The sequence below is a fragment of the Ambystoma mexicanum genome, chromosome 8 (genome assembly GCF_040938575.1).
Source record: "Ambystoma mexicanum isolate Mex_15411 chromosome 8, UKY_AmexF1_1, whole genome shotgun sequence".
Classification (NCBI taxonomy): domain Eukaryota; kingdom Metazoa; phylum Chordata; class Amphibia; order Caudata; family Ambystomatidae; genus Ambystoma; species Ambystoma mexicanum.
The window spans coordinates 415821483-415846931 of NC_090929.1; the positions used below are offsets into that span (position 1 = coordinate 415821483).

General features: G+C 44.9%; 1 protein-coding gene across 3 annotated transcripts in view; it reads right to left on the reverse strand.

Moving 5' to 3' along the window:
• DISP3 (dispatched RND transporter family member 3) overlaps positions 1–25449 on the reverse strand; it is a 355755-nt gene that overhangs the window by 51074 nt on the left and 279232 nt on the right. For all 3 annotated transcript variants that reach the window (XM_069609930.1, XM_069609931.1, XM_069609929.1), the window contains exons 16-17: positions 23055–23230; positions 1101–1227 (exon numbers count right to left, since the gene is read on the reverse strand). In XM_069609930.1, the coding sequence (XP_069466031.1) occupies positions 1101–1227; positions 23055–23230 (303 nt within the window). The remainder of the gene's footprint in view (positions 1–1100; positions 1228–23054; positions 23231–25449) is intronic.

Here is a 25449-nt window from a genome sequence, read left to right on the forward strand (position 1 = left end):
GAGTGGATTCTCTCTATTCTAAGTGCTTGAAGGCTTGGACTCACCTTCCTCCTCTGTGCACCTTAAGGTGTTTCTCCTTCTCTTGTATAGATGCAGGAGTGGATTCTCTCTATTCTAAGTGCTTGAAGGCTTGGACTCACCTTCCTCCTCTGTGCACCTTAAGGTGTTTCTCCTTCTCTTGTATAGATGCAGGAGTGGATTCTCTCTATTCTAAGTGCTTGAAGGCTTGGACTCACCTTCCTCCTCTGTGCACCTTAAGGTGTTTCTCCTTCTCTTGTATAGATGCAGGAGTGGATTCTCTCTATTCTAAGTGCTTGAAGGCTTGGACTCACCTTCCTCCTCTGTGCACCTTAAGGTGTTTCTCCTTCTCTTGTATAGATGCAGGAGTGGATTCTCTCTATTCTAAGTGCTTGAAGGCTTGGACTCACCTTCCTCCTCTGTGCACCTTAAGGTGTTTCTCCTTCTCTTGTATAGATGCAGGAGTGGATTCTCTCTATTCTAAGTGCTTGAAGGCTTGGACTCACCTTCCTCCTCTGTGCACCTTAAGGTGTTTCTCCTTCTCTTGTATAGATGCAGGAGTGGATTCTCTCTATTCTAAGTGCTTGAAGGCTTGGACTCACCTTCCTCCTCTGTGCACCTTAAGGTGTTTCTCCTTCTCTTGTATAGATGCAGGAGTGGATTCTCTCTATTCTAAGTGCTTGAAGGCTTGGACTCACCTTCCTCCTCTGTGCACCTTAAGGTGTTTCTCCTTCTCTTGTATAGATGCAGGAGTGGATTCTCTCTATTCTAAGTGCTTGAAGGCTTGGACTCACCTTCCTCCTCTGTGCACCTTAAGGTGTTTCTCCTTCTCTTGTATAGATGCAGGAGTGGGTTCTCTCTATTCTAAATACCTGAAAGTGCAGACTTCCCCCAATTCCTCTGCATATCCAAATGAGTACAGTATACACTGCCTTTCAACCTATGTGTTTGGGCTTGCCTTCTCTATATTCTTCATGGGGTGGGCCCTCCACCAAACCCTGTGCAGTTACGTGTTGGCTCCTTCCCCTAAAGAATCCCCCATGTACTTGAAGGCATGCTCCCGTCGCCCCTGATGTGAGTACCTGACGGCAGGCATTGAGCCCCTCCCGGCTTCACCAGGTCCGAGTTGCTGGCAATGGCCTTGCAGATTCTGCACAGGTTCCCGAGCTCCAGGAAGAGGTCGAAGCTGTCATCGTAGATAACGCTGCCCTTTCAGAAGGAGACAAGACACAGCGGGGCAGAGACACGTGAGACAGAGACAGAGACAGGCGCCGAAAGAGAGCCGCGGCAGTTGAACTGTGCAAAGAGCTCTGTCTTCGCTACTCAAGGCGGGAAAGCAACATACAGAGTCGGCACTGACAGCACAACAAGAGGCATGACAGGGAACTGACAAGCTACACAGGCACACGAACAAAAGGCAGGAGACTTCCTTCCGGGCTTCCTCCCGCCAGCACGGGGTAAGCAAACCCAGCACCACTGTCAACGGGCTTTAAGTGAGATGAGAAAGCGTGAGAGGTGGGGGCTCCAACAAGAAAGGCTTAGCCTGAGTGTGGGGATGTGGCCCACATAGTGCTGGGCGGGGCCTAAAGGGGGACAGCTGTCTCAAAAATTACGTCACGAGACCCTGCAAACTTATATTTTGGGTAATTCGGCATGGTCTCAGGTGGTAGTGTTTACATCCTGACTGCATGTTTTAAATGCATTCCTCTCTGGCTACGTTTTTAAATAAAGCAATGTCTATACATAAATCACTTTGTCACTCAGTATATAACCAATCAGTGAGTAAATCCCCCTCATTCTATAAATCAATTACATATGGGGGAAGGACAGAGGACAAACAGCACTAATGGGGGTTCCTGACTACTTTGCATAAAATCAAAGTGCCTTCTGGAAACGTACGAATGGTCACCGATCTGTATAGTTCATAAATATGTATGTGATGGTGGTTTAAGCATGCACATCTTCTGGGGCATATAATGCACAATGGTCTTGACGCAGATTTCATTTGCCACAGCACTCACCATAGCAGTAAAATGTCTGGAACCGAGCCCCTTACACACTCATTTGGACAGAGTTGTCCCATGCAAAGCTTTGTCTGTACTGCTTAATCATAGGATGCCTAAATGCGTTCTTTTCACTGCTTGCAGATCTATTGCTTGGTAAGCATGCTTTCAAACGCCTGACAGGAGAAAATGCTTTAGGTGCTGCAGAATAATCTGGGATCCAGGAATGTCTGTTCCTTTTGTCCCTGCTCTGTCTCATCCCAGTCACAACCAATAGTTTGATAGTCTGCCCTGCCAGCACCCAAAATAAGCATGGGCACTCTGTGTAAGTCCTCTGACACTCGCCACTCCTGGTAAGCAAATGGCATCTTAAGGATAGCATCAGCAGTCCACACAGAGGGCACCTGTATTCTAGCATTTCTGGCATGGGTATAGGCCGCATGTTAACAACAGCAGCCACGAGAAAGTTATACGGGCTGTACTATGGATGCAGCGGGACACAGCATAAGCCCTAAGGAAAGGCATGCTGTGGGATGTTTCAAACCACTGGTCCAGGCCCTGCAACATTACTGTGCATTACTGGCAGCAGAAACCTCCGAAATGGCCGCTGGAAAGCATGCTGCTCGCTAAAAATCACCAGAAAGTGTGCAATAAAAATCTGAAAAGTAGGCCGCCATACACTTTTGCCTAGGACAGTGGGAACAGGGGAGACCACTGCCAAAACCCATCATTTGGCTGCCCACAGTGCAAAATCATTGCAAAAGAAACACAGAGCTGTTTTAAAAATCAGTTTTCCCTGGCTGTCAAATTTGCAAAAATCATGGCTCACAAACCACCCAAAAAGATCCAACCTCCTTGTTGGGTGGTGAACATCATTCTACTCCGGGAATCCACATATATACAATATCCACAGAAGTATATATTATCTGAACAAAGTCCACTTTTGAAGATTACTTGATGGAAAGAAATCTGTCAAAAATGGGTGTAGTACCGTTAGTCACCTCTGTCAGAAGCCGGCGATTTAAAACCTGTCAGGTGTAAAGTTGTACATTGAACTCAAACTATGCCAAAGAAGGGATTTCCATCAAAATGCCATATAGAGTGCCACACATGGATTTAATGTTGAAAAAGACTGGAATTAAAAGATATGTTTGCTGATTTTAAATTTATAAATGTAATGTTTTCACAAGGAACTATGTTACAATTGACCATAAGGTAACGTGACTTGGCTAAAACTTCCAAAAGGCTTTCTTTCCCTGAGAATCTCACACCTTGTTCATTCCCACCAAAAGGAGAGGATTTCGCATTGGCATGTTTATCAGAAGGGGAGGAGATTTCCTCTGCTGCCCTGAGCAAGAAACAATGGAAATAGAAAATGCTAATTGGAAATAAAATGCTAATTCGGCTCTGACAGGAAGGCAAGCCATGTGACCCTCTGACTCAGCCCAGCTTTGGAGGTGGGCCAGACTGGAAATGTGGATTGAAGATTGATGTAAATGTATGTTTTAGAAAAATGCTTATAGTAAAGTGTACTGAACTGACAAAAATATGAAACTTATAGGTTGTTAAAACGAAAAATTCGCTCACACTTAAAGACTAATCTGGAATCTGTGCGATGTTCTGAGACTGAACCCCGGAAATTATTCATATTGTAGCCATTGTATTTATGTTAGGAACATGAAAAAATACAGGAATATGCCCAGATGGGATGTGCATGCATGTATACAAATTGGTGCAGAACTAACATTGAGAAACCCACCAACTGCAAAAAAGTTGTCATTTATGAACTAAAGCTCGCAGGAAGATGAGAGTTGCACAGCAATATACCTTAAGCAATCTGTCATGTAATTATGTATTATCAACAAGTTGTGCATATGGGAAATATGTTTTTTGGGAAAAATAGATTTTCTAATTAATAGCAAAGGGGAGGTTCTTCCCTAGGTTGTAAATGGCAGCATCACTCTGACACATGATGACATACTGTTCCTTTCTCAAATCAGGGGACAGGGAATTCTCTGACCTATCCGATCCTTAGAGGGTTGGGCATAGATAATCAGCCTCCCCACCCACTTTGGAAATGGATAAATAGGGACCGCTGAGGACAGACAAGACACACACTTTTTACTCATCAACTGACTTCTTGGCAAAGCACCCTGCAGGAAGATCCAGGCTCCAGACATAGATCCAGAAACCAGACTCTAGAACTTTGAAGAAGAAGGGCCCAATCCCAAAAGCTGACCTCTTCTCAGCTGGCATTCAGAATCTTAAGCAACCTGATGTTAACCCCTAAACTTCTAAGGGGCACCACAAAATCCAACAGCCTGGCTGAGCAGTTTTGCTGTTCTAGCTAAGAATCCCGTGCTAGAACCAAGGTCCAGACCCATAGAGCAGAGCTGTACCCAGAACCAACCTGTCAGATCCAGTCCAAGAGGCCGCGCAGACCAGAGTGCCTTGCTGAGAGCATAGTCCCGGTGCCCTGATCCTGTCCGGTGGCGAGAGAATCCCAGCCAAACCCTTGACCAGATCTTTGACGGGCCCATTCCAAAGCCATAGGAGTATTTAGTCTAGAGCTGTTCATAACCACCTCTTAGTTTAAAGTAATCCTATTCAATCCATTATAACCTATCCAGAACTGCATTATAGAATCTTGTGTCCATCCTGAGTTCTCCTCATTATATTGTTTGTGATAATTGTAGCGATAATCATCTGTGCGCTGATATTTTTGAAAAAAGTCAAGTGTCCTGGCGCATAACAATCAGAGTGGAAGGTGCCTTGTTCTGGTGGTTGTCCCGTTGGGTATCTTGTACTTTCATAGCCCCTTAGTATATGTCCATCTTGGTTCTAAATCTTTAAAGCGCATCTTTCATTTTGAATCTTGACTCTGGTTCTGAAAAAAATCTACCTTCACAAAAACCTCTGTAACTTCTGAACCGTACATCCTAGAAAATGTAAATGTAATTTTGAAGCTAACATCCTCAGCTTTCCAATGAACCCAAAACAATTCCATTCCGATTCCTGATAGTTTTGCTGTAATCGCGTTTTACGCACGCGGAAAGTAGCTGCAATTTGCAATTTGGCTCAATTCCATCCCATGTAAAACAGCTATTTTTTTGCTTTCAACTTCTGAATTTCGTTTTCCATCTGCTAATCATTCTATAATCATTTCTAGTGCTGACCTGAACCTACCCCAAGCCACTCTCACTAGTTCTGAATCCATTTAGTGAATTGAAGTCATTTTAGCATTTTTCCATACATTACTAAATCACATTCAAAAGCATTTTGACCTGTTTTTAAAGCATCCCTGTTCTCTCTAACCTTGCTGGGGGAATTGGGATTGAACTGCATTGTTGATTGTATTCCTGATACCTGTGTGCGCTCATTCCATATCTTCATATTGCATGTTGAGGGGAGTGAGTAGTAACAGAGGGAAAGAGTGATCATATTGTCTTTTGATTGAAGTCATATCAAGTTTTATTTTAGTGCTGCATTTCTTCCTATCATTGCAATTTCTTGAACCACACAAAGTTATTCTCTGCTACACTATTCTTCCTATTTCTACTCCTGATTGATTAAAGGGGTTGTTGATATTGTAATATTACCCATTGCTGATCATTGTTCATATTCATAAGTGTGATATTCAGATATTATTCATATTCATAAAAGTATAATCTATATATTGTTCAATTCTTCAAAAAAATCTTTTAATTTGCAAAACAAACCTATTTCTTGTTTCAGTGAGACCGGGGGAATTCAAAGAGAGGGGCGATATATAAGGGTATATCATCCAGAATTAAACAAACTTTGACATAAAAATATATAATAAGGGTTTCCATTGGGCATCCCATACTAGGCATTGACTTAGTTGGAGTGCTGGATTTAAATCACTTACAGATTGGGGGCTTGTGGCCGGGATTTCTGGATTCGATCTACCACTTGTGCAGCTTAATACAGTGTGCTAACTGACAGGATACATACATCCTGTTGGGCTACTACGCTGTGTTACAGTGTAAAAGCACCCCTCAAAAGGGAACACTCTAAGGAAACGGTCTATTTTGCAAACATAAAATAAAAAACTTCTGTAAATTAGGAAATGGCGACATTGGTAGACATCAAGATAGCTAGAGAACACCTTTTACATAAGTTATTTGTGTGAGGTGAGTGGACTGAGCAGGACCAGAATGTGTGGTTGCAGGCAATCACACAACAGATCACTGCAACTGTGTTAGATATTGGAGAGATCAGGGTCCCTTACATGTGGCCCTGAGGGAACTATATATGGCCCCTAAGGCCAAGGATGAGCAAAATAAGATTGCCAAGATAGCAGCATATTTATATTTATCTATGGGAGCTATACAGGACAAATATGCTGAAGACCAAGATCTGGCAAGTAGGCGACTGATGGCATTAGAAAAGGCCTAATCTGATCTGGACTCTTCTGAGCAGAGGCTGCAGAGGAGCCAGGAGTCAGAAAATGAAAGCAGGCAGTATATAGTTAAAATAAAAGAGGATATGGGTATCCTGCAACAGGAAAAGGCAGACCAGGATACCAGAATTCTGGCCTTGCAGAGGGAGTACCAAGAAGGTTTGGACTCTACTGCAGAGCCAGAAAAAGCTGGAGCAACAACTGTATTTCAACAGCGTATGCGCAGAGCAGGTAGTCACCCTACAAAGCCAACTAGATAGAGAGAAGGCAGAGAGCAATAAATTGATTTTGAAAGACCTGGACACCCAGGCAGAGTTTGATGAAGAGCGCCAGAAAGCTGGTGCCCTTCAAAGACAGGAAAGGGACACCTTAGGCCAGGAAGTCTGTCACTTAAAGGGAATCTGGAAGAAAATCACCTGGCCTTCCAGGGACTGCGTGACCTCCAAAAAGAGCATCAAAACCTGTTAGCGCACACCAGGAGGGTGGAAGATGCTCTGGCAAGAAAGGAACAGGCCAGTATGGACAGGACTCAGGAGGTAACCCTCCTGCAGCAAAGACTGGACCAGTATTCAAAGACAACCCAGGAAGCACAGAGAGAAAATGAGGCTCTCTGTCAGCACAATGATAGGCTCCAGCGACAGGTAGCCATGCAAGAGAGACTGATAGAGACTATTAAGGCCTTGATTGAGGAACAGAAAGCTCAGGTTCTTCCATGGCAACAGGGAGCAGGGCCTGATAGAGATGAGGTTCGCTGGGAAAGGGAAACACCTGAGCATAACCTCAGGAACCCTAGTACCAGAGGTCTTCATCTCTCCCAGTCCCTGGATTCTGACACCCCCATGTCCACTGGCGCACATGAGCCCGGGGCCACGGGGATGGCAGATTACTATCCAGTTAGAAGTATGGGGCTCATAGACCAGTACCTTCCAGGTATGGAAGGGTGGGAATCTGGGTATGGGCACCCAAGTACTGTGAAGTTTAGTGGGGAACTCCAGGAGAGTAGGCCCACTAAGGGCATCCTGAAATGAAAACCTCTGCCCAGTTAGGACAGTGGGGGAGGTACCCATCAAATCCTGGGAGCAAGGAGGAATCAGAAGACTCCTCTGAGTTCCCCAGGACACAGGAGACTAGGTCCCCACATTCTGCCAGCCATTCCCAGGCTCGCAGAATCCAGGAGAACCTAGAAGACCAGAGGGGCACCTCTGCGAGCAGTGTCTCTGAGTCAGAGGATGAATGGACCAGGGTTACCCGAACCAAGAAGGCCAATAAGGCAAAAAGGGCCTTGCTTAAGGACCCCTTAAAACTGATCAAGGCAATAAGGAGCGTCATCACGCCTTATCGTAAGAACGCTAAGTATTCTGTTTGGGAACACTTAGAGCTCTTTGAGCAAATGATGGAGACTTTCCATTTGAAGGACAGCAGTAGCTGCATTCAGTGTGTGAAATGGACCTTCTCCCCAGAATACTCCAGTTTCTTTGCGGGGCTGGAGGACCAAAATCATTCAAGATGGTCCACATATAGGGCGGCCATCCTAAAGCACTTTTCTGTAAAGTCTTGGGGAAGCTTCCTTCACCACTTGTAGAAAGCCCCTGGAAACCCAGGAACCGGAAACAAAATCTCCTGCCCCTGAAAGTCTGCCACCCAAGGAGCAGAGAGGGGTAGGAGAAACAAAGGATCCAAACAGACCCATTTTGTGGAGGAGGTACAAATCTTCCAATTTGAAGGAGAGGGATCCTCAGAGGATCATGGGAAAAGGATCTTCTCCTTCAGAGATGGGGGCACTCCTCCCAAAGAAAAATGGGTCCCAAAGGATTCAAATCCAGACTGGGTAGATGTGGAGACTGAGCAAGCGCCGCCCATCATTCAACCCCAGAACCAACAGCATGAAAATCTATTGGTTCAAACCCATCCTGGAGACTGCATCCAAAAGGGGGGGGGGCGGCCCAGAACCAGAACCCGGGGAACTCAAAACTTCTCTAGTTGCCACCTTTTTCTTTCAGATTCCCTAGGCTCCCCACAGAATTCTGTCCAAATCTCTTCTCTTTCAGTGTCCAAAACTAAAAAACTAACCGACCAGTTGTCCAAAAATGTACATTATCTGTGCCCCCTTGCCGAGAAGGAGGGAAGATACTATGCCCCGGTACAAATACAGGGGTAGGGTACAATTTTGGCAATGGTGGACACTGGATCCCAAGCTACCCTTCTGTCCAAAAAGGCCTTTGATGAACCGAATTCAGGAAGGGGGGAGAATTACCAAATTCCTCTCACCTCTCTTCCTGGACAACTTCAGAACTTTGACGGGAAGGAAATTCCCCATCGAGGGGACTGCGGATTTAGACATTAAAATTGGGCGACACAAGGTGAAGCACCCGGTCATAGTTTTGACTCCAGAGGGCACCCCTTGTTTACTAGGAAATGACTCCCTGTGAAGGTTGTCACCCCTAATAGATTGCATAAACAAGGTCCTTTGGACCCAGACTAGCCGACCAATAAAGTTAAAACCGAGTATCAACCATGTTAGTTTAAACGGCACATGCCACATGGTTGAACAAAAATCTGACCAAGTAGAATTTCACTTCCAGAACAACCAAATTCCAGACGTGACAGTAATAGCAGTAGGACAACAAACTGGTGATGAGGAGTCCTCTCTATTTCTGAAAATCAACCTTCCTTCCAGTCTAAGGTGGCATTCCACACTGGAAGGAAACACTCTGAAATTCTTTACCAATCCACAATCAGCTATTCCCACTCCTATAGTCCAGAAAGATGTGAAATCAGCTCAGAGCCTGGCTGATATTCAGCAAATTGGAGAGCAGTTGTTCATCCCTGTTCAGTTAAATGAAGGGAAGGACTCTGTTCTCGCCCGAGTGTGTGTGAACAACGGTAAGAGCTTCATCAGCGAAGCCATGTTCCGCCAACTCCCAAAAGATCCAGCCATTCCCACATTTAGACTCATAGACTAATGGGAAATGGATCTGGAAACACCCAGTTCCAAACATCTCCTGCCAAGCAGGCGTATGCTCAAAATCTCCATAGGCAACGAGAGCATAGTCCATAATTGTTGGGTCGTGCGAGACGTTACTGCCGCCTTTTACTTAGGCAGTGATATTCTCAATCGCTTTGCCATTAGTTTGGACCTAATAAACTTCAGAGCTTAGTCCCAATTAGCGGATAATCCCATCAGCTTTGATGATCCAGAGAAAGCATTTAGGTCAGCTCAGCTGCTGCCTTATGCAGTTGAAATTCAGATTGGAGAGGAAGTCACCATCCCAGAAAGGACCCGACAATTCTCCCTGGAAATGAAAGTTAAAAGAGGACAGAAATGGAAAAACCCTGATGCTTTTATTCATCTAAATGCTTCTCTCCAACAGCAAGGGTTGGGGGTAAACCCAACACCACTAGTCAATGTAGAACATGACACCATTCCAATAGAGGTGGATAACAGTGACTTAAATAGTATCACTCTAGCCGCAGGCACCATTATTGGAATGGCGGTTGATGACCGTCATTTTTCCATTGATTTAGGAAATGAACTGTTAAGACCAATCCCCAAGGACTGTTTTGACAGTGACAGTGATGACAACACAATACCAGACAGGATGTTTACCCGGCATGGGGGGAACTTCCTGGTGTACACTTCCTTCCCTTGTGGCAAGGAAGATGTGACTTGTGACTTCAGGAGGGATGAGGTGATTTTCCAGGTCCATGAGGGCTGCCTTTCCCACCTGAAGCCACCAGTCCAAATCAGCACTTTGACCAGGGACTTCTCCACCCAGCTGTAGGAGGCCGCTGAGATAGTGAAACCAGAAGTCTTTCCAGGCTTCAGGCAGATGGTTGAAGAGAGAGTCAACCTAGCTGATTCCTGTGAGACTCTGGAGCAGAAGCAAAAGTTGAAACATGTTTTCTTGGATTTTCAAGATCTCTTTGCGGTGGACTCATATGACTGTGGTCGCACTGACATCCACACAACAACAATTCCCACGGACCCTGGAATGACTCCAGTGTTTGTGAAGCAATATCGCTTGCCTCTCGCATCAATGGAGTCCCTTACTGAAATAATTAAGAACCTGAGTCCCGTGGGATAATCCGTCCAGTCCACAGCACCTTCAATAATCTGGTGCTGGGGATATTGAAGCCAAACGGCCAGTGGAGACTCTGTGTCGACCTTAGGGAGCTCAACAAATGGGTCCATACTTCCCGATGGCTTCTTCCCTACATTGACCAAGGGCTGGACCAGATCCAGGGGTCACAGGTATTCACTGCAATAGACCTGACCAATGGATACTGGACTGTACCTCTTAGTAGGGAGGACCAATACAAGATGGCTTTTACCTTTGGGGGCCAGCAGTACACATGGACCCGGACTCCCTTCGGATACATCAACTCCGGCAATTAATTCAACATTTTCCTACATAAAGCCATGCCCGACCTGGGTGAAAGGGGTAACCTGGCTTATGTAGATGATGTTCTCATCAAAAGCTCAACTGTGGAGGAACACATAGCGGGGATCCGTTATGTTCTAACAAAGTTGAGGGCCGCCGGAGCAAAACCTTCCTTTCAAAAGGCACAGTGGTGTAGAACCTGTTTACATTTCTTGGGGCATGAGATTACTCCTCAGGGTCTCTGTCCCCAGGAAAAAAAAGTGGATACACTCCAGAAATTGAAAGACCCCACAACTCTGCGGGAACTAAGGAGCCTCCTTGGGCTGACTAATTACAGTAGAAAGTTCATTGAGTGCTACGCAGAGATCACAAGACCCCTGATTCATCTTTTGAAGGGGGGGATCAAGTGGGAGTGCGGTCCAGAACAAGCCGAGGCAGTAAGACAACTCAAAAGAAGCCTCTCACAAGCGCCTTGCCTAGCTTACCCTGTCAGAAACAAGGAGTTCTTCTTGGAGACAGAGTTCTCTAATACATGCATGGCTGCAGTATTATACCAAAAGCATGACAAGGTCAATAAAGTAATCTCCTATGCGAGTAAAACTTTATCCTCTGTGGAGGAAAAATTCAACGATTGTGAGAAGGCACTCCTGGCAACGGTGTGGGCATTGAAGAATTACTGCCCGTTTATCCCGGGGGAACACATCATAGTGCAGACTCCACACCAGCCTCTGCAATATCATCAAAGTGACAGAATCCGGGCCGTAAAATTTGTGAGTAATTCACGAATTACTTCCTGGATTCTGTCATTGCAAGGCTTTCCTGTGGAGGTCAGATATGGCCAAAACAAGAAGAGTCCCCTCGCGCAAGGTCTGGCTGACTTGCATGATTGTGCCAGAGAAAACTGCCTCGAGGACGAAAGTCTAAAAATCAAGGACAACATGTAGGCATACCTCAATTCCCCACACAAAGTCTTTGAAGAAGACAAGTGTGAGGGAATGCCCACTGTCTATTTGGATGGATACTCTTACCATGTTGACAACAACGGGGGAAAAAGAGCTGGTGGCTGGCATAGGGAATGCATGGGTGAAAGAGTCCCCAGAACTTTCCGCTGGGTACAAGATTGGTCCCCGAAGTAGTCAAGTTGCAGAGTTGATGGCTGTGCATCAAGCCATCTTCACTGCTGTCCAACATCAACTCCACAAACTGGTCATAATCACAGATTTGGATTATGTACGGAACGGGTTCGTGGAGCACCTGGTTAATTGGAAAACCAGAGGCATGCTATGTGCTAATAACAAACCCTTGAAACTTGGGAAGTTAATCCAAAATATTGATGATCTGGTCACCTCGAATGGGATGACCATCTACTGGAAAAAGATCAAGGGTCATTCCAAAGTACAGGGACCAGACAAAACTGGAAATGACTTAGCTAATCAGCTGGCCAAAACCCGGGCCATCCAAGGGGATCTAAATGAGATTGAGTCCCTGTTGGGGGAAATCCAGGTCACTGCTATCACTAGGTCCCAGACAAATGCTCACAATGATCTCTCAACTGCACAATGGAGTAAGGAGACCCCAGATGCTGATTTGATTACGGCTCAGAAGGGGGATCCAATAATTGGTAAGTTTTATCGACACATTGAGGACCCTGAGAACTTTCCCCTGACGGATACCGATTACATAGGGAAAGAGGACCTCAGAGCGTTGATGAAATGTCCAAAAATGTTCAGAATCCAAGACGGTTTGTTGGTAAGGAGATCCCTAGCTAGCCATGATCAGTGGGTGATCCCTACCTCATTCCGAAGCCTGATGTTAAATCATGCCCATGATGCGGCCACAGCCGGTCATAGGGGGTTTCATACAACACTTGAAATCTTAAAAGAGGTTGCATACTGGCCACACATGGAGCAGGACCTCGACCAATACTTGAAGGGTTGTCTTGTGTGTGCACAATTTCAGCCAACATCCCTCACACCGTGAGCCTCTCCAAAAGAGGGGGATGACACTGCAATGGTCAGATTTGCAAGTAGATTTAATTGGGCCTGTAATTCGCTCCTCTAGGGGGAACAAGTACATGTTGACCGTGACATGCTTGTTTACTAAATGGGTGGAATGTCTCCCGGCCCCAAACTGCAAGGCAGAAACCGCAGCTGCCCTGATGATCAACCACATCTTTTCGCATTTTGGACTACCCCAAAGGATTGAGTCAGACAGAGGTAGCCATTTCATCAGCGAAGTAATGACAAAGATGTGGGAGATACTTGGGGTTAAAAGGAAGCTACACATTGCTTACAGTGGTGCAGTGGAGAGATACAACAAAACAATTGTGAGCATATTAAAAAAGTTTGTGGCAGATTCTGGGCCAAGTTGGGATATTCGATTACCTCTTGTCCTAATGGCCATTAGATCTACCCCTTCATCTGCAACTAAAATGTCACCGTTTGAGCTGATGACTAGACGCAGGATGGTGCTTCCCCAGCATCTGCTATATAGAACTCAAGAGCAGACATTGATCAACGCCTCCACAACTCATGAGCATGTTGAAAATCTAAGAAAACACCTTCAACATGCTTTTGCCTATGCTCAGCGAAATCTAGAAAGATCAGCCAACAGCATGAACACCCACTATGACTTAAAGACTACCAGAAAGGAATACAATGTAGGATACCGGGTCTACTTATACAATTTCCAAAGGAACCAGGCCAAACAGCGAAAATTTCTGCCTACCTGGAGGGGTCCTTTTGAAATTGTAGACAAAATCTCACCAGTCGCCTACAAGATCAGCATCCCCAAAGACAGTTTGGCAGAGGGGGAAGATAAGTGGGTCCATATTAATCAGCTAAAGTGTTGCCATTCTAGGCACACTCTGCAGCAACTGGAAGAGTCTTCTGGAACCCCAGAGGGGGCCACTCCAGATCCAGAAAACCCCAACTATAAAAATGTTCCACATATAGTCTATAAAATATAATAATAAAAATGTGTCCTGATTAGCAAAATGTATGTGTCCGCCCCACTACATTAATAGAGGTGGGGAAATTTCTACAAATATGTTTTTTGCTTTGTCATCCTAGGATAACCTATAGTTGATTGGAGACCATGGAGACTAACCAAGGAGGACTACCCAGGAAACGAGAGCAAAGATCCAAGGGGCCCGGAGTATCGCTCAATACTCACATCAGGATTGGCGAGGAGATCCGATGGATCCACCCCCGATGAAGGAAAAGATGCTAAACTTGCTATTTGTGGAAACAGAAGAGATGAGGCTGACATCCCAGTCTTGCAAGTTTCCATTGATGGACAATCAATGCCAATCACAAGAAGGGGGCTTGTGGAATGTTTCAACCCACTGGTCCAGGCCTGGCAACATTACTGTGCATTGCTGGCAGCAGAAACCTCAGAAATTGCCGCCGGAAAGCATGCTGCTCACCAAAAATCACCAGTAAGTGCGCAGCAAAAATCTGAAAAGTAGGCCGCCATCCACTTTTGCCTATGACAGTGGGGACACAGGAGACCACTGCCAAAACCCATCATTTGCCTGCCCACAGTGCAAAATCATTGCAAAAGAAACACAGAGCTGTTTTAAAAAATATGTTTCTCCCTGGCTGTCAAATTTGCACAAATCATGCCTCACAAACCACACAAAAAGATCCAACCTCCTTGTTGAGTGGTGAACATCATTCTACTTCGAGAATCCACATAAATACAATGTCCACAGAAGTATATATTATCTGAACAAAGTCCACTTTTGAAGATTACTTGATGGAAAGAAATCTGTCAAAAATGGGTGTAGTACCATTACTCACCTCTGTCAGAAGCTGGCGATTTAAAACCTGTCAGGTGTAAAGTTGTACATTGAACTCAAACCATGCCAAAGAAGGGATTTCCATCAAAATGCCATATTGAGTGCCACACAAGGATTTCATGTTGAAAAAGACTGGAATTAAAAGATATGTTTGTTGATTTTAAATGTATAAATATAATGTTTTCACAAGAAACTATGTTACAATTGACCATAAGGTAACCTGATTTAGCTAAAACTTCCAAAAGGCTTTCTTTCCCTGAGAATCTCACATCTTGTTCATTCCCACCAAAAGGAGAGGATTTCGCATTGGCATGTTAATCAGAAGGGGAGGAGATTTCCTCTGCTGCCCTGAGCAAGAAACAATGGGTTCCTTGAACTGAATAGAAAATGCTAATTCGGGTGTGACTGACAACAACAGCTCTGGCAGGAATGAAAGCCATGTGACCCTCTGACTCAGCCCAGCTTTGGAGGTGGGCCAGACTGGAAATGTGGATTGAAGATTGAAGATAATGTATGTTTTAGAAAAATGCTTATAGTAAAGTGTACTGAACTGACAAAAATATGAAACTTATAGGTTGTTAAAATGAAAAATTCGCTCACAGTTTAAGACTAATTTGGAATCTGCCATGCTCTGAGACTGAACCCCGGATATTATTCATATTGTAGCCATTGTGATTATGTTAGGAACATGAAACATTACAGGAATATGCCCAGATGGGATGTGGATGCATGTATACAAATTGGTGCAGAACTAACATTGAGAAACCCACCAAAAGTGCCAAAAAAGTTGTCATTTATTAACTAAAGCTTGCAGGAAGATGAGAGTTCAACGGCAATATACCTTAAGCAATCTGTCATGTAATTATGTATTATCAACAATTTGTGCATATGGGAAATATGTTTTTTGGGGAAAATAGATTTTCTAAGTAAAAGCAAAGGGGAGGTTCTTCCCTAGGTTGTAAATGGCAGCATCACTCTGACACATTATGACATACTGTTCCTTTCTCAAATCAGGGGACAGGGAATTCTCTGACCTATCAGATCCTTAGAGGGTTGGGCATAGATAATCAGCTCCCCACCCACTTTGGAAATGGATAAATAGGGACTGCTGAGGACAGACAAGACACACACTTTTCACTCATCAACTGATTTCTTGGCGAAGCACCCTGCAGGAAGATCCAGGCTCCATACATAGATCCAGAAACCAGACTCTAGGACTTTGAAGCAGAAGGGAACAATCCCAAAAGCTGACCTCTTCTCAGCTAGCCTTCAGAATCTTAAGCAACCTGATTTTAACACCTAAACTTCCAAGGGGCACCACAAAATCCAACAGCCTGGCTGATCTGTTTTGCTGTTCTTTTTTTTTTTATTGAAACTTCAGCTCAGTATGCCTGGTAGCGAACTAACAGGCAACCAAACTTTTGTTACAGTAGGACATCATTGTTCCTTTGATATCTACAAAACATTGACAGTTGATAAAAAATAAAGAGGACTTTTTTCCCATTGAAGACATTATGTAACATTGTCATCTACTTTGACATTTTGTTTTGCATTAATTCCTTGAAGTGATTTCCCATTTAAGTGTAGATAATCTACAAAGTTCACAATGGCACAGGTCAGCTTGATGTTCTGCCCTGTTACCGCGTAAGACCACCAGTTCTGGGAATCGGAATCAACAGGTGTAAAATCTCCTAGTTTGCGCACTCGTTGTGTGATGATCACAGGGCATTTTGTAATTAGATGTTCGATGGATTCGATTTGGAGATTGCAGAAACGGCAAAGATTGCCATTTGTTTTGTCGGTGTGTCTTAGAGATTGTATTTCTCTGGTGTGCAGGGCATTCCAACGCAGCCTCAAAAATTGGTTACGATGATGTCGTGAGGGACACGTGACCAGATAACGACTTTGGACATTGAGTTTGTGCTCGCCGATTCCTGATATCAAGAACATAGGCTTTGTTAGTTTTGCTGTTCTAGCTTAGAACCCTGTGCTAGAACCAAGGTCCAAACCCATAGAGCAGAGCTGTACCCAGAACCAACCGGTCAGATCCAATCCAAGAGGCCGCGCAGACCAGAGTGCCTTGCTGAGAGCAGAGTCCCGTGCCCTGATCTTGTCTGGTGGTGAGAGAATCCCAGCCAAACCGTTGACCAGATCTTTGACGGGCCCATTCCATTCCAAAGCCATAGGAGTGGGTTTTTAGTCTAGAGCTGTCCATAACCAACCTCTTAGTTTAAAGTAATCCTATTCAATCCATTTCAACCTATCCAGAACTGCATTATAGAATCTTGTGTCCATCCTGAGTTCTCCTCATTATATTGTCTGTGATAATTGTAGCGATAATCATCTGTGCGCTGATATTTTTGAAGAAAGTCAAGTGTCCTGGTGCACAACAATCAGAGTGGAAGGCGCCCTGTTCTGGTGGTTGTCCCGTTGGGTATCTTGTACTTTCATAGCCCCTTAGTATAAGTCCATCTTGGTTCAAATCTTTAAAGCGCATCTTTCATTTTGAATCTTGACCTCTGTAACTTCTGAACCATACATCCTCAGCTTTCCAACGAAGCCAAAACAATTCCATTCCGATTCCTGATAGTTTTGCTGTAATCGCGTTTAACGCACAAGGAAAAGTTGCCGCGATTGCCGCGATTTGCAATTTGGCTCAATTCCATCCTATGTAAAACAGCTATTTTTTTGCTTTCAACTTCTGAATTTCGTTTTCCATCTGCTAATCATTCTATAATCATTTCTAGTGTTGACATGAACCTATCCTAAGCCACTCTCACTAGTTCTGAATCCATTTAGTGAATTAAAGTCATTTTAGCATTTTTCCATACATTACTAAATCACATTCAAAAGCATTTTGACCTGTTTTTAAAGCATTCCTGTTCTCTCTAAGCTTGCTGGGGGAATTGGGATTGAACTGCATTGTTGATTGTATTCCTGATACCTGTGTGCCCTCATTCCATATCTTCATATTGCATCTTGGGGGGAATGAGTAGTAACAGAGGGAAAGAGTGATCATATTGTCTTTTGATTGAAGTCATATCAAGTTTTATTTCTGTGCTGCATTTCTTCCTATCATTGCTATTTCTTGACCCACACAAAGTTATTGGGCCTCATTACGACCCAGGCGGTAAGGGGTTTACGGCAGCGTAAACAGCGCCGACCCTTACCGCCTGAGTACGAGGTCCCTTAGCGCCATGGCGGATTTAACACCTGCTTTTAGCAGGTGTTAAAATCCATGGCGCTAAGGGACCATGGAGTTAATTACGCCACCGTAATTTACGGTGGCGTAATTAACGCCTTCCCCACTCCCATTATGCCCTATGGGGCAAAAATGGGAATGGGGAAGGGTAAATGGGGATTGGGGACTTACCGCCCCGCCAAGGTCGGAATGGGGCGGTAAATCCGCCAACCACCATGGCGTAAACGCAGTTTACGCCATGGTGGTAAAGTCACGGCCCAGGCGGTAACTTACCGCCTGGGTCGTAATGAGGCCCATTCTCTGCTACACTATTCTTCCTATTTCTACTCCCGATTGATTAAAGAGATTGTCGATATTGTAACATTACCCATTGCTGACCATTGTTCATATTCATAAGTGTGATATTCAGATATTATTCATATTCATAAAAATATAATCTATATATTGTTCAATTCTTCAAATAAATCTTTTAATTTGCAAAACAAACCTATTTCTTGTTTCAGTGAGTCCGGGGGAATTCAAAGAGACGGGCGTCATATAAGGGTATATCATCCAGAATTAAACAAACTTTGACATAAAAATATATAATAAGGGTTTCCATTGGGCATCCCCCTATTAGGCATTGACTTAGTTTGAGTGCTGGATTGAAATCACTTTCAATGCATACCCCAGCATAGATATGAATTAGAATTACAAGCCTCACAGGTGATATGGGTGATATAGGTGCTTAGGGTTGGATATGGTAGGCAGATTGGGAGCACCGAGGAAAGTACCCAACCACAGAATAGCGGGTACAGATTAGAAGTTAGCGGGAAGGGACCCATATCCGAACATGGACTGAGACTAGAAGAGTGCCATGGTTTTCAAGAAGTGTTGTACTATGAGAGGCAACAAACATATGACTTTGTGGTGGGCAATATATGGATGGTCACTATTATTATGTGTGAATCAACGCAGCAGTCAATTCAACAACGATTTAAGGTTTTCTTTTTTTAAGCTCACACCAACATCATTAAATTCGTTTTGGGAACTGAAATATGTAGGAATTGGCAATTTTGGCAGATTTGGTAGATTAGGCAATATGCAATTAAATGTGTTGAGCAGGATCGCACACTTTGGCTAAGTGGTTAAGATGGGATTTGAACCCAAACTGCAATGACAGTACTTGACCTTATTGTTTCCCATTGATTGCCGTACAGTAAAGTGCACTATTTGTGAATGTTGGACTTTCAAGAAAACAATTTTCTGTTTTGTAGATTATATGGTAAAACAATATGACAACATGTTACCCACAAATACGTAGAGAAACATGTTATAAAAAAGCAGCTTTGGATTCAGTTTTATTTACTTCCATCATAAAGGGAAGTACCAGAATTCAAATTGACTTCACCTTAAAAAAAAATCTTATCTGGATTTTACTACCATCTTTTAAATATTTATATCCACACCAAACAAAATAAACTGTGTGCTGGAGTCACCTGTGTATAGTCATTACTTGACATTTACTTGAAGATGGATGATTTAAAGTACATTTCAAATTCTAGAAGAAAGCAAACCCATTTTTGAAGTCAGATAAGCTTACCAGGGGCTTGTGGCATTTGGTTAGCTCCCCGCCTCTGTCACCTCCCACTCAACAGCCACCATGAAAAGACAAGCATTCACAAAGCCAATAGTTTTGCTTTTATGTTGGCATGGGATAGGCATTTTGCAGGCATTGGCATCATGGTATTGTCCGGTCGTAAAACAAATGGTATCAGTGCCTGGCCATTTTAAGGTAGAGACTGGAAAATAACTGCTATACAAGAGCCCAAACTGTTCACTTTGCTAATGCTTGTTCGTTTTAAGGGGCATTAATTGCAAGGCCACAAATACTGCTTATATGTCAAGTGGCTGCAAACACACTTGGGCAAGGCAATTTATTACCCTAGGAACTGGTTTTCAGCTGTAATTACGCTGTACCTTTACCTTTCAGAAGAATGCTTATACATAACATTGGCATCCCCTTAAAAGAGCTACCTCAAATAGATCACATGGGTGTTTTAGGTGGGGGATGGCCATGTGATGTATGGATATATCTGGATATAATTCAACATTGATGAACAGTTCGAGCAGGATCCATCCGTGTACATAAGCAAAACCATATCTCTGGACGACTACCTTGAAAACGACTTTGGTGGAAACATGTATCGGCTGACTTTGTGAAGAAATTAAACATACTCTTGTTGCAAATTTTGAATTTATGTCACAGTTACAATAACTTGAATTAGTAACATTCAATGGGCAAAGCGTGACATGCCAATCTTGTAACTCCTAGAGCTGAGACTCATTCTCTAACATGGGAGGTCCTATCTAACAGGGTGCATTTTCTTCAAGCCCGGCACCCCCATCTGCTCTAAAGCATCACATCTCCTCCAGAAATGCCAATGTCCTCCAGAAGGCCGAGGGAGGAATCAGTCAAGGATGCCGGCGTTGAGGTAAGACAGTCTGGGAAAGAAGGCCCTTGCAAGTGTGGGTGCAATAAACATTTAGAAATCACCTTGGTATCACCAGAAAGGTTTAGAAGAGACTAAAATAAGTGCCCCTCTGTCTTGACACAATGCAGCGGGCCTCTTATCTGCCGATTGGAGGCTCATTGAACCCGAGACAAACGTGGCATCTGTTTTCTCCTTTTTGTCTTGAGATTCCTCTAGTCTCCAAGGCTGGCCCTGCCTTTATGATGCAATTTAGTTTAAGGCAGAGTTGCAATTCATGTTCTACCCAAGGACAACCATAAAGTCAGTCGACCACGAGTTATTATAATTAAAGCAGGGGAGTAGAGAACTTGTCACATACACATCCCATTTAGCTGACTGCTGCTAGGGGAAGATTGACCTGAGGCCAAGAGGACGTGGGTATTTTATTGCAACTAAAGGGAAGAATTGAAGGACACTTTGGTCACAGTGACTAATCAGTCCACTTTGTGTGAACATTTGATAAATCTAGTTATGCAGTCAGATTTCTGGAGCGTTCCGGAGAGAAGGAAGGAAAGAAACCCACTCACCAATGGAAGAGTCTTGGAAAATATATAGCCCTTATGATGGCCTGTCAGAGAAAGTTAAAGCCTTTGGGAAATCAGTTCCAGGAGTAGCAACACCACCTCGAAAGTGAAGGAAATAAGCAACCTGTATCTCTATTGTGACAAAAAGGAACATTTCATGCATGATTGCCTAAAGAAGCCCATAAGACTGCTCCAGCCAAGTGCTGCACACTCGCAGTATGTGGCCAACACTTTGTTCGTCCAGCATCCCCTGTAGAGAGAGTGCCTAGGTCTAACTTAGAGGACATCCTGTCCTCCCACGAAGGAAAGGTCACTTCACAACCCCACGCCAGAGGGCTGTGGAATAAAACTCCCTGACATCAGTCATGTGTGCATGGGCAATCTGGACATCAGCAGGATGTTCTGAGAGCAGTCAAGAATCCAGTTATGTGTGCATCGTGCATGCATGACACCAGGACTGTGTGCTGAGTGTAGTCAACACATCAGTTATGTCTGCTGGGTGACATCATGAGTGCTGAGCACAGTCGTAGCACCAGTAAAGACTGCCAAGTACAGCCACGACACCAGAAGTGTGTGCCAATTGCAATCATGACTTCATATATGTGTGCTGAGTGCAGTCATGGCAGCAGCAATGTGTGGCAGTTGCAGTCATGGCATCAAAATTGTACGCAGAGTGCAATTATGTCATCAGTTATGTGTGGCAAGTGCAGTCATGACATCAATAAGGAGTGCCAGTCAAGACACCAAACATGTGTGACAGTGCATCCATGACAACAATCAGTGCCATGTCCCCCCGTATGACAGTAATGGGTCCCTAATGCACCCGTGACACAGTTATGACACCAGTATTCTGTGCTGTGTGTGGTTGTGACATAAGTAATGTGTGGCACATGCAGACATGACGTGGGTGATGCTTGCTGAGTGGCAATGCCTCATGGCATCCCCAGCGTTGTCAAAGTATCCCAGTTTCCAAGGCATTCTCTAAGACATTCCCTGAGGCGCTTTCCCCTGTCATGGTGTTTTTACGACAAAACTGAAGGTTGACGGTGGAAGGTTTTGAATTAATCCTAATCCCTGACATTGCTTTTGGCAACCCTCCAGACCACTTTTTCAACATGCTATGCCATTACAGAAGACGAAAGAGCATATGCAAATCAAGCCTGGCCCCGCCCCAAAAAGGGCAATCCATCCCAAATTGCTAGGTCATATCCCTTCTGCACGAGACCCCAAGCAACCCTAGACATGATTTGATCTCATTGGGCATCATCAACGAGGTATAGCTTGGGTATCTGGGCACAGCAGGCTCAGGACCCATGTCTGGGTATACCTGTTCACTTGGGGTGACATGTAACATAAATGAAGGTTGATGGCTGATTTCAAAATAATCATAAACTCGGGTATTGCTCTTGACAACCCTTCAGACCATTGTGTTTCAGCCTGCCATACCTTTCAGAAGGGGTAGGACTAGTGTAGAGCCTCACATCCAAAATGAGTGCCTGCGCTAACATGACAACTATATGTGCCCAGTCATGACACCATAAATGTGTGCCGAGTGTAGTCATGACACACTCTTGACACCAGTATTCTGTGCTGTGTGCATTTTTGATGTTCATAATGTGTAGTGAATGCAGACATGATGTCAGTGATGCTTGCTGAGTAACAAACAGAAGCTCAGTGCACCCGCTCTGTTGTCAGAGTGTCACAGTTTATATGCTATTCCCTGGAGCTCACTCTCAAAGTGTTCTCAGGCACTTTTCCCTGACATTGGGCCTCATTCCGAGATTGGAGGTAGTCATGGCGCAACTGCCTCCAATAACGGTACCGGCACCGGTCTCGTTCAATGGGGACTTACCGGTGTAGTCCCACCTTTGCGGTACCGGTAAGTCCCCATTGAAAAAACCATTCCCCATTCCCATTTGAGCCCCCATAGGGCTCAATGGGAATGGGGAAGTAGCTAATAATGGTACCGCAATTTATCAGACCAAGCGTTAAAGGAGGGTCCCGCTAAGGGAACTCGTAGTAGGGCGGTAAGGGATTACCGGTGCCGGTCTCCTTACCGGTGCCCGGTATCCCTTACCGCCCTACTCGGAATGAGGCCCATTGTCTTTTCATGTGCAGAGCTGCAGAGTAAATGTTTCACCACTCATATGAGCAGAGGGCACTAATAAGGTGATAAAGCATGCCTACCAGCTCTCCTAGGACATGGTTGTCGGGAGTCCTTGTACGATTGATCCCCCGGATACCGAAGACTACGAAGACCATGGCACCAGTGTCCACCAGTGGCCTCACGGCGGGCTTGCCGCATCCTGTGCTGCCACAGGGGTTGAACCCTAAGGTGCTTGAAGGTTTCTTCTTCAGGGCTTCTACAAAACAGTTACAAAAGAAATGAACACCATTAACCAATCCACAAGGAGTAAAGGAACACACGTGATCAAGAATGCACACTAGCACAGTCCCACAACACTAGCCACCCACTCACAGCTCCGCTCCATGCCAGGAAAAAAAAAGGATAGTTTTGGCCTCCTGTGACGCCCTATGAGAGGATCCTGGGATCCATAACCAACTATAGCGACACCCTGGCAGGGCGATGCAGAGGGCTTTTTCTCTCCAGACCTTCCTTGCATTTCCTTTTTAGTTTGTTGTGGGACAATGAGAGAGGGAAATGGCTAATTTGTATGTTGTGCATAATTCCCTCCTGCGTCCACTGCACACCCCTGCGATGCTGCTCCACGAGGGACAGTCCTCCAGGGATGAACAAGAAACACAGGGTGGACTATACACACAATACACATATAGATGGGAAACCTCCAACTACACAGGGTGCATTTCACCTCAGGGGTCTGCGTTACAGAATAGACTCCTCGAGCGTCTCTAGTTCTCTATCAGATGCCCCCTAAACCCATCGCTGGAATAAGCATGCCATCTATAAATAGATCGACTTTCTCTATTTTCTTTAGTCTTAATCGCCATTTCAGCTTTATCTTGTGATACAGAAGATCAAAGGAAACACCACCACCGTTCACAGCTGGACGTACATTAAACGATTGCAACCTTAGGAATGTTAATGAGAGGGAAAGGCAGGGGGCAGGGCAATATCAATGCACAGACCTCCACCGACACACAGATGCCTGTACCAGGGACATATCATTAGAGACTTGCAAGGAGAGCACATGGACAGACAGATCAATGAGCATAGACTGCTCGCAAAACAAAGACTTTGCAGGTGGCCGCCAGCCAAAGGCCACCTTCTGCAAGGAGGCTGTCCCGTTTCCCCTGACTCCTCTACACCTTTGGGGGATTCCTCCTGCACTGCGCTTCCTGCTTCCCAGGCCCCGCCTGCACACCTCACCCCACATATTCCGAACTCCCCCCTGTTTCTGGCCTGCCCGGGATCTGCAGGTCCCTGGATCCCTGCAGGTCCCTGGATCCCTGCAGGAGGAAGCGCTCCGCGACATTGTCTTTTCCTGGCACTCTAGTTGATGCCACGCTTCCTCCTAGTGGTCTGCACGCTGCTATCGGGATAGGCAGATGCCTTCAATTCCATTTTGTGACCTTAGTTACAATGTGTCTGAATCGTACTTGAATTGAAGGAGTTTTGCTTCCTATGGCCCCAAACCGGGACATTCCTCCCCCGTCCCTCCTCTCTGTCCCAGTCATGCCAATGCGAGGAGCTGAGACGTCCTTTTACAACCAATATATTCCAAATGTTTCCCTTAATTGGAAGTTGCCAAACAAGCACTGCTCCAGAACGTCAGCCACAGATGTTTAGGGTAAATGCGCACACTCACCTAAGAGGCCAGGAAAATCATTCTCGGTCGTGGGGGCACAGTAAGACACCCTTCCAACACGAGCACTCTCGTAGGCCATAAGGTTGCCCTATCTGGTGGGGCCAATGACCTCCAAGACTTGGAATCAGGCACCCTCCTATAGCCGGCAAGCCTGGCTCAGTGTGGTCAAGAATGCCTTGCAGGGTTTTCCCCCAAGGCAGTGTGAGAAAGACATGCAAGTGGCTTCACTACGCTGCTGATGACAACTGTAGCGGCAATGCGAGGAGCTCTGGTAGGTATGAACAAAGCAAGCTTTCTCGAACTGTTGTGTTAGTTTAATCATGACCAAAGGTTTGGAGGGGAGAACAGGGACAAAGAAGCGGCACCGCATGACATCAACTTCTCATTTGCCTGAAAGGCAATCCTGCAGCAAAAGGTGCATGTTAAACACAGGAGACATTTCATGGTCTCCATCATGTCTTCCTATTTTCCCACACAACCCATGCAACCAGCAGCCTCAATTCTGCTAGTAGTTCCTGCCTCGCCACTGATTTCTGTGCCGACTCGAGTCCCTGAACTTCCATCAAAACAGCCTATCTTCCTTCCGGGCTGCCTTCTGAGTCTATCCCTTTTGATCCTCAGGCTACTCCTTATGCGCCTTGATCATGGAAGTCCCCGCTTCCCTTGCAAGTTACTGTAAGTCTGAAACAGATTAAACAGTTTATTAAATGAACAGTGGAGACATGTGTTGCAATAGCATTGGCCAGGAAGGGGAGCCACGCCTAAAATGTGCCGGGCTTTGGAGCCTGATGTTG